This window comes from Portunus trituberculatus, chromosome 23, assembly GCF_017591435.1.
Source record: "Portunus trituberculatus isolate SZX2019 chromosome 23, ASM1759143v1, whole genome shotgun sequence".
NCBI lineage: Eukaryota > Metazoa > Arthropoda > Malacostraca > Decapoda > Portunidae > Portunus > Portunus trituberculatus.
The window spans coordinates 11,500,369-11,513,319 of NC_059277.1; the positions used below are offsets into that span (position 1 = coordinate 11,500,369).

General features: G+C 42.8%; 1 protein-coding gene across 3 annotated transcripts in view; it reads right to left on the reverse strand.

Annotated features, from left to right (window-relative positions):
* Positions 1 to 12,951, reverse strand: part of LOC123507922 (adenosine 3'-phospho 5'-phosphosulfate transporter 1-like) — a 54,239-nt gene that overhangs the window by 15,533 nt on the left and 25,755 nt on the right. Inside the window, exons 3-4 of one of the 3 annotated variants that reach the window (XM_045261267.1) lie at positions 10,222 to 10,434; positions 1,238 to 1,391 (exon numbers count right to left, since the gene is read on the reverse strand). In XM_045261267.1, coding sequence (XP_045117202.1) covers positions 1,238 to 1,379 — 142 coding nt within the window. In that variant the 5' untranslated portion in view covers positions 1,380 to 1,391; positions 10,222 to 10,434. Of the gene's footprint in view, positions 1 to 1,237; positions 1,392 to 9,772; positions 10,105 to 10,221; positions 10,435 to 12,951 lie in introns of those variants that run through there. The other 2 variants (XM_045261266.1, XM_045261268.1) reach the window with 2 other exon arrangements.

The window sequence follows — 12,951 nt, forward strand, 5'->3', positions numbered from 1 at the left end:
AACGGATCATGTCAAGATCAGCGAACCCTCCAGCTCTCCTCATTTCCCAGCTCCCTCTTCTCAGTTCTATCACTCAGCTGACATATTATTTATTTATCTATTTTTCTTATGTAGGAGAGAGGGCCAGCCCAGGGCAAATGATGTGTGAATGAAAATATAACCCAAACTAACCTAACCTAAAATGAACTAGGTTAGGTTAGGTAACGTTAAACTAACCTAACCCTAACTTTAACCTAACCTAACCAAGATTACGTTAGGTTAGGTTAGTTTTGGCTACATTTTCATTCACACGTCATATCAGCCGAGGGATAGAGGTGACAACGGGGAGCTGGGAAATAAGTAACTGGAAACAAGTAAGAATGCCACCACTAGCTCTGTCTGTCCCCTCCCAGTCCCTCTCTGCTTGTCTATTTTCTTCACAGACAACCTGCTTGGCCATACTACTGCGAAAGGTCTGACTGCTTCCTACCCTCCCCTCCTCCCTCCCACCACTCCCTTAGGTAACGTTAAACTAACCTAACCCTAACTTTAACCTAACCTAACAAAGATTATGTTAGGTTAGGTTAGTTTCGGTTATATTTCCATTCACATGTCAGGTCAGCTGAGTGATAGAGCTGAGAATGGAGAGCTGGGATACGAGAAGAGATAGAAAGTTCACTAATCTTGATCCGAGATGGACAGTGTTGTGGACCACCTTACTACACCACAAGTTAGGATAAGGATAGCATAGCAGGCCACAGACATCCACAGATTAAGCAAGAAAGGAAGAAAGCAAGGAAAAGTATGAAAGAAATATTTTCACATGCATTTGGCGAGTTTTCCCTTCTTACATAAAAAATAATAAAGGGACACACACACACACACACACACAATAAGATCCTGAGAGAAGAATATGACATTCGAAGCACAAGATCGCATAGTAAAAAGCTGAGAAAGATGTCTGAGAGATGTTAAAAAATATAGTTTCTCACAAAGATGTGTTGAGATGTGGAACAATTTGAGTGAAGAAGTGGTGTCAGCAACGAGTGTGAATAGTTTTAAAGAAAAATTGGATAAGTGTAGATATGGAGACGGGGCCACACAACCATAAAGCCCAGGCCTTGTAAAACTACAACTAAGTAAATACACACACACACACACTCATCATGAAGGGAGAAAGCAAACAAAAGGGAAGAAACATGACAGGAACAGACACAGACAAACAGACAGCTGGATGGACAGAGAAGCATCAACTCACCAGCTCTCTCAATGTATTTAGATTTCTTGAAGTACCAGATGAGGAAGTAGCCCGGCACAAACACTGTAGCATAGCACAGCAGGTTCAGAGTCAGACTTCCAACCCATGACTCAGACAGGCCGGCCAGCGTGTAGTCTGCCATTCTGGTCTGGTTCTGAAATAAAGGTTACATGCAATACACTTGTCATCGCTTCGTTTTACATCCTTATTTTCCTTTTTAGGGTTAGATAACTTTTTTTGGAGACAGAAAATGTAAGAAAGTGATTTTATTTTCCTTTATGCAGTTAGTTGGCTTTTTCACACACGGAAAATGTAAGAAGAAGCTAATCATTTTCTTTTCCTTTATGGGGTTAGATGGCTCTCATATAGACAGAAAAAATAAGAAGCTAATCATTTCTTTTCCTTTATAGGGTTAGACAACTTTTTTTGTTGACAGAAAATATAAGCTAATCATTTTCTTTTCCTTTATGGGATTAGGTAGCTTTTAGATAGACAGAAAACACAAGAAACTAACCACTCTCTTTTACTTGACAGGGTTAGACAGACTTTTTATAGAAAGAAAATATAAGAAACTAATCGTTTTCTTGTATTTCCCATCAACCTACCATTATAAATTCTTTGACTACTTTCAGAGAGAGGAGACCCATTATGAATAGTTTGAGAAGTGAGTGAGGGATGAGACTTGCTAACACTACTGAAGACTTGCTAACACTACTGAACACATGCTGGGTTGACACCTTCAGGTGCCAGATATCAACACACCTGCAGGCCACTTGTGCTCAGAATACAATTATGATCATGTTCTGTTGATGCACCAAACTAGAGCATATTCATCAGTGTTGCCCAAGTCTCATCCCACACTTCTAAAAATGAGCAAAGGATATTCAATGATAAATAACAGGAATGCAGGAATTCACTTCAATAAACACCTAAACACCTGCTCTGCTGCTTTACCTTACCAATGTAGTGCTGTAGGTGTGACTCTAAACGTACTGAAGTGTTCGTCATCTCAGTACTAACACTATCAATAAAGGCATTCATAAGTAGCCACATAACTCCTCACATCGCTAATCCTGATACAAGTCGTACCTCCATTATCTAATCTCAATCCCTAGCCATGTAACACACACTGACTGGCTGACTGTCTTTGGCCTCTTTCTCAATGCTGGAATGTTGAATCTCTTGCTTTCTTCTATTGCTATTTTCATGCTAACTGCTCTTCTGATCTTGCTAACTGCATGCCTCCCTTCCTCCTGTGGCCTCACTGTACAAGGCTTTCTTCTTCCTCTCACCTCTACTCTGTCCTACTCTCTAATGCAAAAGTTAACTAGTACTCTCAATCATTCATATATTCCTCTGGTAAACTCTGGAACTCCCTACCAGCTTCTGTATTTCAAACTTCCTATGACTTGACTTCATTTAGGAGGGAGGTTTCAAGACATTTATCCCTTTTTTTTTTTTTTTTGGCTAACTCTCTCAGACCTGCAAGGGGACTGGCAACTAAGTGGAACTCTTATTTTTGTTTCATGTTACCCTTAACCAGCTCTTCCCTCTTACATTAAAAAAAAAAAAAATAATAATAATAATAATTCCTGCCATGGCTGCTTCATCACCACACAACACATGCACACTCCACTGCCTGGTGTCTGGGTGTGGCCCTCTCTGCCAACCTCCTTCAGGACTCACACCAGACACCATAAAGAAAATGTAACTCAAAAAAATAGATTAATAAAAATATCAATAATTTCAACAAATGTTACATAAATATAGAAGAAAAAATTACACGAGTCTTTACTTGAAAATTTCACATTAATCTATATTATGAAATCTCTTTTCATTTTAAGCAATGGAGATATCATTATAATTATTAGTGCAAAAGCCAAAAACTGTTATAAAACATACAATTTTCCCTACCTATGTGTGTACTAATCTCACAAAAGCAATGCAAACAAACCAACACACACTCCTACACACATCATTCACACCATCAGCATTGTCACCCCCCTGGTGGGAAGAAACTGTCTCAAGGCAAACCACCAAGAGCTTAGGCATAGCACAGACACCAACATACTCTATCACAATCAGAGAACTCATAGTAGGGTGAAGAACATTCCCAAACCAAACCTAACTCAACATTAGAACCTCTTGGCTGGCAGGGAAAGCCTTGCCTCTTGAACTCACACAGAAAGACAACTCAGACAAACAAGACTTTCTACTTTCCCTCATCCTTATTCTGTCCATTTCTCTGATGTAGGAGTTAACCAGTACTCTCAATCGTTCACCTCTATTTTTGGTAAACACTGGAATTCCCTGCCTGCTTCTGTATATCCTTCTTCCAAAGACCTGAATTCAAAGAGCCTTTATTTTCACTTTCTGTTATCCTTGGCCAGTATCCAACTTACATAAATAAAAAGAATGGCAAGATAAGCATTGTAACACCACTGTTATGAAAGACAATAAACAACAGACCAAAGATACAAGCCAGACCCATCAGAACACCTCCACCCTGCCTTCCCAGCTCACCATGTATGCAATGAGAATGACCAGCATCACCTCATGCCAAACTCTGTACAGCAGCCTCATATTCAGTGGTAAAATTCCAGTTCCATACAGCATTTCCATTATTTTTTTTCTTCTAAGTTTCTTAATGCATGACAAATGTGGACACCTGAAAGAGAGTGTGTTAGGGTGGAGGAAGCAAATGTATGTAGGTGGCCTAGTGGATAAGGTGGTGAGTGTGGGATCGGGCAGATGTCCACACATAGGTTCAAATCCCACCACGTACTACCTTGATACTTTGCCATTTGTCAAGTGGTTTAAAGTTACCTACATGTCACCATGATAGCCAGGTTCTAGGTGGTTACACCAAAGATGCACTTGGGTGATGATATGGGCCCTAACGTGGGCACCACTATAAATAAACTTAACACCCCTGCCAATACTCTTCAAGTAAAGCCTACAGGCATTATAGGCCATCACTTAAAAGGAGGGGGAGAAAAAAAAAAAAAAAAGCAACTAGAGGCTTCATTCATTCTGCCATTCTGGCACTTCTCCCCCAGCCATGTGTAAAGTTAATTGCCATGCTTGCCTTTCAGCTTTGTGTCAAACTGTGTTGTGCTGCAGTCTGTGTGAAGAAATCTGCCATGCTTCATTCTGCTGTCTGTACAAGACAAGCTAGTGGCAGCACCTCACTCTCTCACCAGTGCAACTCAAACTGACTCATGCTGCAGGTTCATGGCCATGTGGAGCAAACTGACTACTGTGCTTGTCTTTTCATCATGCAGGCCAAACAAACTACCTTCCTTCAGCCTTTTGGCCAAGCAGACTGTCTTCCTTCAGCCTCTTGGCCAAGCAGACTGTCATGCCTCAATCTTTTGGCCAAGCAGACTGTCTTCCTTCAGCCTCTTGGCCAAGCAGACTGTCATGCCTCAGTCTTTTGGCCAAGCAGACTGTCTTCCTTCAGCCTTTTGGCCAAACAGACTGTCATGCCTCAGTCTTTTGGCCAAGCAGACTGTCATGCCTCAGTCTTTTGGCCAAGCAGACTGTCTTCCTTCAGCCTTTTGGCCAAACAGACTGTCATGCCTCAGTCTTTTGGCCAAGCAAACTGTCTTCCTTCAGCCTCTTGGCCAAGCAGATTATCATGCCTCAGCCTCTTGGCCAAGCAGACTGCCTTGCTTCAGCCTCTTGGTGTTGCTTGTCAAACTAACCATCACTGGCTACAATCATTATTATCACTGCCATCACTGCCACCCTACTGGACATCCCTTAGTGTCAGGCAACACTTGCTTCCTCCACCCAAGATTCCACTTCCCCACCACCACCTTGCCGCAGGTCACCACTCCACTCACTACTGTGGGACCCTGCTCGGCATGTGTGTTTACCACTTGACAGCAACAGATAACATACACTTGTTCAAACTGGGAGGAGGATTAATGCAGTGGCACATGTGTTCAAACACTTGGCTCCACAGCAACATAATAGTCTGGAGATCAGCTCTGTTGTGCACGGTTGCTGACACAAAGCAGAGGATATTGGAGAGAGCACCAGTGGCATGCTGGCATCCTCAGAGCATCTTGGTGAGAAAGCAAAGCTAAAAGACTGTGGCCCTTAGGAGGCAAACAATTCACAAACAGCCACTGTACTCAAGCCATTATTTACAGCCTGGGTTAAGCCACATTTCACTGAGCCAGTCAGGTATGGACTCCTTATCTGGTGAAAATACAGAGGTGGATAACAATGACCACAGGGACTGACTGAACTGGTCCCTTGTCTCACCCACTCCTCTGCCTCCATCAACTGGCTTACAAGTCACTCCAGCCACTCCACCCAGGACACTCCAGCCCTTCACCCAGGCCACTCCAGCATCCCACCCTGGCCACTCCAGCCCCTCATCCAGGCCACTCCAGCCCTACCACCCAAGCCACTCCAGCTCCTCATCCAGGCCACTCCAGCCCTTCCCCCCATGGTGAGTGTAGCCATGTTTACACCTGAAGCTATGACAACCAGTGGAGGGAGTGACACTGTTCTCTGTTATGACATTTCTGACTGTTGCCAACACAACTCGAGATCAATAAAGTCACCATTACAGCTGAACCACTAAAGAAAAACTAACCAAAATGCTGGAAATACAAATAAAATCATAATTTGTTGTTTCTGGCACAGGCAAGCAATAGGAAAGCATAAATTGTTGCTTTACTGTTCGAAGTCAGTGACAATAATAATAATAATAATAATAATAATAATAATAATAATAATAATAATAATAATAATAATAACAATAATAATAATAATGTAAATATAAATAAAAGTCAGAGCAGAAACAAGGTAAACAGGTAAATTAAAGGCAGGAAGTGGGTGGTCAAGTCGATGAGCAGCAAACCTTTAGAAAGTAGTCAATTCTAATGGTACTGTATGCTACTTGTACTCTCACTGTGAATACAAGGCCAGTACTCTTAAATGCTTTGCTTTCTCACCATCAATACTTTCCAAAGGCTCTAGTTGATGTTCATGTTTTTAAAGGCATTTTTATATCCGATGATGGACAGGCAAGATTTTTAGTTTATTATAAGGAGAAACTGTCTAACTGGCTAATCATCTCTGTGGCCTTGAAAAAGTGTCGTGGTGGGAGAGCAGGGCGTCTCTGGATACAGCTATAAGATACAACCCTGCTCTGCCATGTACACCCTTAGCTTCTTGGTACAGTAGTGGTTATAGGTATGAGAGGAATTACTTTGCCTGCACTAACACTTCATTGCCTGACATCCTGTAGTGTTGTTGGCCACTGTCTTATTTTTTTCCCCCACATGTCGCTGTATTCAAATTTTCTTCTGTATATGAAAGTAACTATATATAAAGCTTACATCTTCCACCTTTACCTTTACTTAAACAATATGTATAAAAAAAACACACTTGGGCTCCTTTATATACGAGGAGAAATCTGACCAAGGGAAACAATAAAAGAATTAACAAGAACACCCACTTAAATGCCAGTCCCGAGCAGTGCCAATAGAATTAGCCAAAACAATGGGATAGATATTTTGTAACCTCCTGGAGTGACTTAAGCTCAGTGTTGCAGTGTAAAGAGATTGGAGTGACAAATTGAGTGTTGCCGTGTTTTGGAGGCTGGAGTGACGGATAGTGTTGCAGTGTTGTGGAGGCTGGACTGAAGGATTGAGAGTTGCAGTGTTGTGGAGGCTGGAGTGACCGGCCAAGTGTTGCAGTGTTGTGGAGGCTGGAGTGAGGGATCGAGTGTTGCAGTGTTATGGAGGCTGGAGTGACCGGCCAAGTGTTGCAGTGTTGTGGAGGCTGGAGTGAGGGATTGAGTGTTACAGTGTTGTGGAGGCTGGAGTAACAGATTGAGTGTTGCAGTGTTGTAGAGGAGGGAGTGACTATCTGAGTGTTGCAGTGTTGTGGAGGCTGGAGAGACAGATTGAGTGTTGCAGTGTTGTGGAGGCTGGAGTGACTGGCTGAGTGTTGCAGTGTTGTGGAGGCTAGAGTGGCTAGCCAAGTGTTGCAGTGTTGTGGAGGCTGGAGTGACTGGCCAAGTGTTGCAGTGTTGTGGAGGCTGGAGTGACTGGCTGAATGTTGCAGTGTTGTGGAGGATGAAGTGACTGGCCAAGTGTTGCAGTGTTGTGGAGGCTGGAGTGACTGGCTGAGTGTTGCAGTGTTGTGGAGGATGGAGTGACTGTGTTGTGTTGTGTTGTGTTGTGTTGTGTTGTGGAGGCTGGAGTGGCTGGCCAAGTGTTGCAGTGTTGTGGAGGCTGGAGTGACTGGCTGAGTGTTGCAGTGTTGTGGAGGCTGGAGTGACTGGCTGAGTGTTGCAGTGTTGTGGAGGATGGAGTGACCAGCCAAGTGTTGCAGTGTTGTGGAGGCTGGAGTGAGGGATTGAGTGTTGCAGTGTTGTGGAGGCTGGAGTGACTGGCTAAGTGTTGCAGTGTTGTGGAGGCTGGAGTGAGGGATTGAGTGTTGCAGAGTTGTGGAGGCTGGAGTGAGGGATTGAGTGTTGCAGTGTTGTGGAGGCTGGAGCGATGGAATGAGTGTTGCAGTGTTGTGGAGGCTGGAGTGAGTTGAGCCATGTGTTGCAATATTGTGGAGGAGGAGGAGGGAGTGATGGATTGAGTGTTGCAGTGTTGTGGAGGAGGGAGTGACTGGCTGAGTGTTAGTGTTGTGGAGGCTGGAGTGACTGGCTGAGTGTTGCAGTGTAAAGAGATTGGAGTGATAAATTGAGTGTTGCAGTGTTGTGGAGGAGGGAGTGACTGGGGCTGGGAGAACTAGAGGCTGCAGTGATATAAGAGAAGCAGGAAATAGTGTATGAAATGTGGGAAAAGAGAGAGAGAAAGTCAGTGGAAGAACTTAATAGACAGAGCAGAATAACAAGATAAGGAACAACATCAGAAAAACACACATACAAAGGTCAAGCTTCCCGATCTACAACTGACCTGACCTGTTTAAGCCCTTCAATACTAAGACGCATTTTTACCTTGAGATTTGTGTACGATTAGGCCATTTTATTGACATTAAGAAGGGTCTATGGAGTTCAGAAGATAAATGGCCACAGTCTTCACTATTTAAATCCCCCACATGAGTTTCTGAAGGTATATAAAATCACCAATTAGTAAGCAGAATGAATATGGAAACACGTCCTGGTACTGAAGAGGTTAGGAAGTAAGGAGGCGGTGTCTGCCCACTACGATATGTGGATCACAGGGTCACTGAACTGAGCCTTTCATGTTTCTCAGACCTGCTTGGAGACTGGCAAATAAGTGGACCTTTTTGTTCAACCATTTCTTTTGCTCTTGCCTAGACTTCCCGTTATATATAAAAAAATAATAATAAAATAAAATACTAATAATTGGGAAGTATGGTAAGGGCCCTTCTGAGTGAGACATGAGAACACAACACACAGAACACTACAAGGCAAAACAAGATACATCAACAACACAAGAATACAAATAAAAACAACAAGAAATCTATGGTACACAACAGTGGGGGCCGACACAAAGGTTTTCAATCCCACGCACACTACCAGACTGGAGTGAGCAGGACATAGGACACTCAGAGCTGGGCTGTCTTTTTGCCTAGTCGTTTCTGTTTCCCTTAACCAGACTTATATAAAAAAAGGAATAAAACAGAATAATAACTGAGAAATATGACGGAATGAATAACACACTCCTTCTAAGTAAGCCATGGCAACACAACACAGAAAACTATAAAACAAAACAAAACAAGATAAAGTACATCAATAATACAAGAAAACAAACAAAAATGGTTTAGGTTGCCCTTAGACAAATTTTCTCTCTTATATATAAAAAAAAAAAAAGAATAAATAAGTGAGAATTTTTTTTTTATGGAAAAGGGAAAGCCAGCCAAGGGCAACAAAAGACTAAAAAAAGGCCCACTTGAATGCCAGTTCCCTTAAAGATCAAAAGAGAATTAGCCAAAAGTCTGTGACACATGTCTTGAAACCTCCCTCTTAAAAGAAATCAAGTCATAAAACAATGGAAATACAGAAGCAGGCAGAGTTTACCAGAGAAAGGTATGAAAGACTGAGAGTACTGGTTAACTCTTGCATTAAGGAGTTGGACGGATTAGGAGTGAGAGGAAGAGGAAAGCCTTGTGCAGCGAGGCGGCAAGAGGAGGGGAGACATGCAGTTAGCAAGAAAATAGTAATGAAAATAGCAGGAGATGCAACATCCAGCGATGAGAAAGAGACTGAAGACAGTCAGTCAGAGGAAGGGAGTTGATGAGATGAAAAGCTTTTGATTCCACCCTATCTAACAAAACTGTGTGAATGGAACCCCCCCCGAAATTATGCCAAGAGTGCTCCATACAAGGACCTTGTACAGAGTTAGCAGCTGGAGGGTCAAGAAAAACTGGTGGAGATGCCTCAGAATGCCTAGCTTTATAGAAGCTGGCAGGGGATGAATAGCAGGGCCCTTCTGAGTGAGAAGTACCCCAAAAAGTATCCCCTTTAGTCCATAAAGTCCACATGGTATAATACACACACAGAGCAAGCCTGCCTTGCCACCAACTTACACTGCCCGCCAGTGTGGGTGGTGAATGCAGACTCGCAGACATCTGGCTCCCGGATGAATCAAGAAAAAAAAAAAAAACTGCAACAATTCAATGATACGGCACAGTGACACTGCACGCAGCCAACAGATACATAGTACACGATTTAATGATACAGCAGTGACATTACACGCAGCCAGAGACAGTACACGATTTAATGACACGGTACAGTGACACTACACACTGCCAATAGAGACTACACGATTCAATGATACGGCATGGTGACACTACACACGGCTGATGCACAGACAGTACTGAAGCCGCAACACCAGGAAAAGTGTCCACGTATCACTGGTACCTACATAACTGACACACTGACAAACGCAGGGCAAGACAGCGACACGCAACGAGTCACTGCCACCTGGCACTTAACACACACACGTACACACCACGCAAGTGATAAAATGACTTACCCAGGTGTCACTGTGTATTAGTGTCGTCCCGCCTTGTGTGTGTCCTCAGTTCGTGCACTTCCAGCCTTCCCTTTCCCGTGTACTGTCCCACAACGCCCGCCTGTCCAGCCTGTCCCGTTAGCCAGTCAGTGTCCCGGCGGCGGTGTCCCGTGGGCCGTCAGTGTGTTGTGTTGACGTACGCACAGTGACGTCACCAACCCAGCTACTACGGGCCTACAATATTTAGATGATGTAAGTGGTGCTGAGGGAGCTGAGGCATGACAGAGTGGAGATGACAGGAAGGGAATGGATGATGGTGCTGCTGGGACTCTGTGGGGAGATGAACGAGAGAATGATTGAAGCTGTAAAAGAGTTCCTGGCTGAATGTGGCGTGCTAGATGCAGGAAATAGTGGTGTGAAAGATGGTGATTGCCCTCTTTGTTGTTTGGGTTTTTTTCTTATTTTTCCTACAGGCGCTGCCAATACAAAGGCCTGCTGACTCAGAAGAAATTCTGCGTCTTCTGTAGCATCAAGATCAAGATCAAACTCAAGACATTTTATCAATTGTATATATGTTTAAGTACAGTAATTATGATTTTTAAAATATTTAAATAACTATCAGATATAAGTCTTAATATCAAATGGTATTTTACATATTGATTAATTTTACGGTGTATTATATCTCTAATTACAATGAATATAGTTTTTAAAATATAGAGACAATTAATGGTATTAATTTTAAAGATAAATGATGCTTCATAGATAAGTAAGACAATGCTGATAAGGAACCTGCATTATCTACTCAGCAACCTGGCACACAATTATTATCTGCCTAAAAATGCAACCAATATAATCCCTCTGATATGCTGGTAATGTCTTGCTCTTCTCTACAGAGTTACGTAATGCTTTCCCAGACAAGTATGAATGTATGATATTTAGGTAGTTGGGCATCTATTTCGCACATATATCTTTCAGTACAGTAAACACAGTTCCTAAGATACCTAGGCTGTTTATAAATATTCATTTTCACAACATGGAAATCAATACTTGGGCGTCACTTTGCCAACAGTGAAAGAGTACGAGCTTATAACATGTAGCTAGCCATCTATATACTACTTACATACTACATATATATATTTCGTTATACTGAATACAGCCTGCAAAACAAATAATGACTTTTTCTTTGTAATATTCACTCTACGCACAAGTTTCCTCCTGATTATTTCGAAACATACAGGCCTTAAATTCTACACCAATATACATCACATATCATCAATTAACTCCCTTTGATATCAAGACAAGTAGCATTTCAGATATCAACCAGAGCCAGGTGCCGCTTCTGTCTTTATACAACATTTTTGCCTTATGTCAACAGGAGCGCGTGGTCTGGCGGGCCGGCGAACCTCCCCAGCTGTCAACTTTAACATGCAGCTGTGTTTATGTCATACACAGAATCAGGTGGTGCACAGGTACACACAGATGGAGAGAGAGAGAGAGAGAGCTCCGATTCAAGAGAAGTTGGAGGAAGTCATAAAAAGCAGACAGGAAATTAAAGAGTCTAGTATTGGCCAGGGACAACAGAGAGAGAGAGAGAGAGAGAGAGAGAGAGAGAGACCACGGAGTAAAAAACAAGCACTAGGAAAGCTATAGAGTTTAATGGATGCAAGCACTGAGGCGTCTAGGTAAGAACAAGTATAAAGGAAGTTGATACAAGAGGAATGAATGAACAAAGTGAGTGAAGAATTAGTTAGAAATCAGAGAGAGGAGGAACAAACTAAAGCAAGCACTGAGAAAGCTATAGAGTTTAATGGAAACAAGTACTGAGGCGTCTAGGTAAGAAGAACTAGTACATACAAGGGAAGTTGATACAAGAGGAATGAATGAACACAGTGAATGAAGAAATTAAGCTTGAAATTAAGAAGAGGAAGAACAAATTGATACAAAACGAAGGAACTCTAAGATCTTTTCACAGATAGGGAGTTGATGGGTTAGGAAAGGACACATGAGAAGAAAAAGGATAGAAAAAGGAAAAGAATGGAGGAAAACACAGAAAACATCCATAAAACAGACAGAAATAAGGAAATCATGACAAAGGGAATAGAAGACAGGAACAGAAACTGCATTTGGCGCGGCAAGGAAGAACTGGGCGAGGCAGGACAGTGTACGGGACGGAGGGAATGAGAGGAACCATAGCATTACAAGGAGTGGCAGGGGAAGGGTGGTGCGGGCTTGGGTGGGGCAGGGGTGGGGCAGGGAGAGGCAAGGTTGGGGATCAATACTTGGGCGTCACTCTGCCAATATTGAGCGGTTTCCCAGTGTCCCGCGTTGGAGGCTGAGCTGCCGCAGGACCCCGCCCGTCTTGTGCCACTTACCTATATAAGCCGACCACCTCGCGGCCCAACACGGCTCCTCTCTTGTACAGGACAATGCTTCCCTATCCTCCTCCCCCACCCACCTCTCTCTCTCTCTCTCTCTCTCTCTCTCTCTCTCTCTCTCTCTCTCTCTCTCTCTCTCTCTCTACGCAAATAGCCACTGTCACACACACACACACACACACACACACACACACACACACACACACACACACACACATACTAGAAATACTAAAGGCACAGGTGGAGGATGTAAATTTGTAAACTGCTACTACTACTACTACTACTACTACTACTACTACTACTACTACTACTACTACTATCATTACTACCACCACCATTATTATTGCTACTATTACTACTACTACTACTACTACTA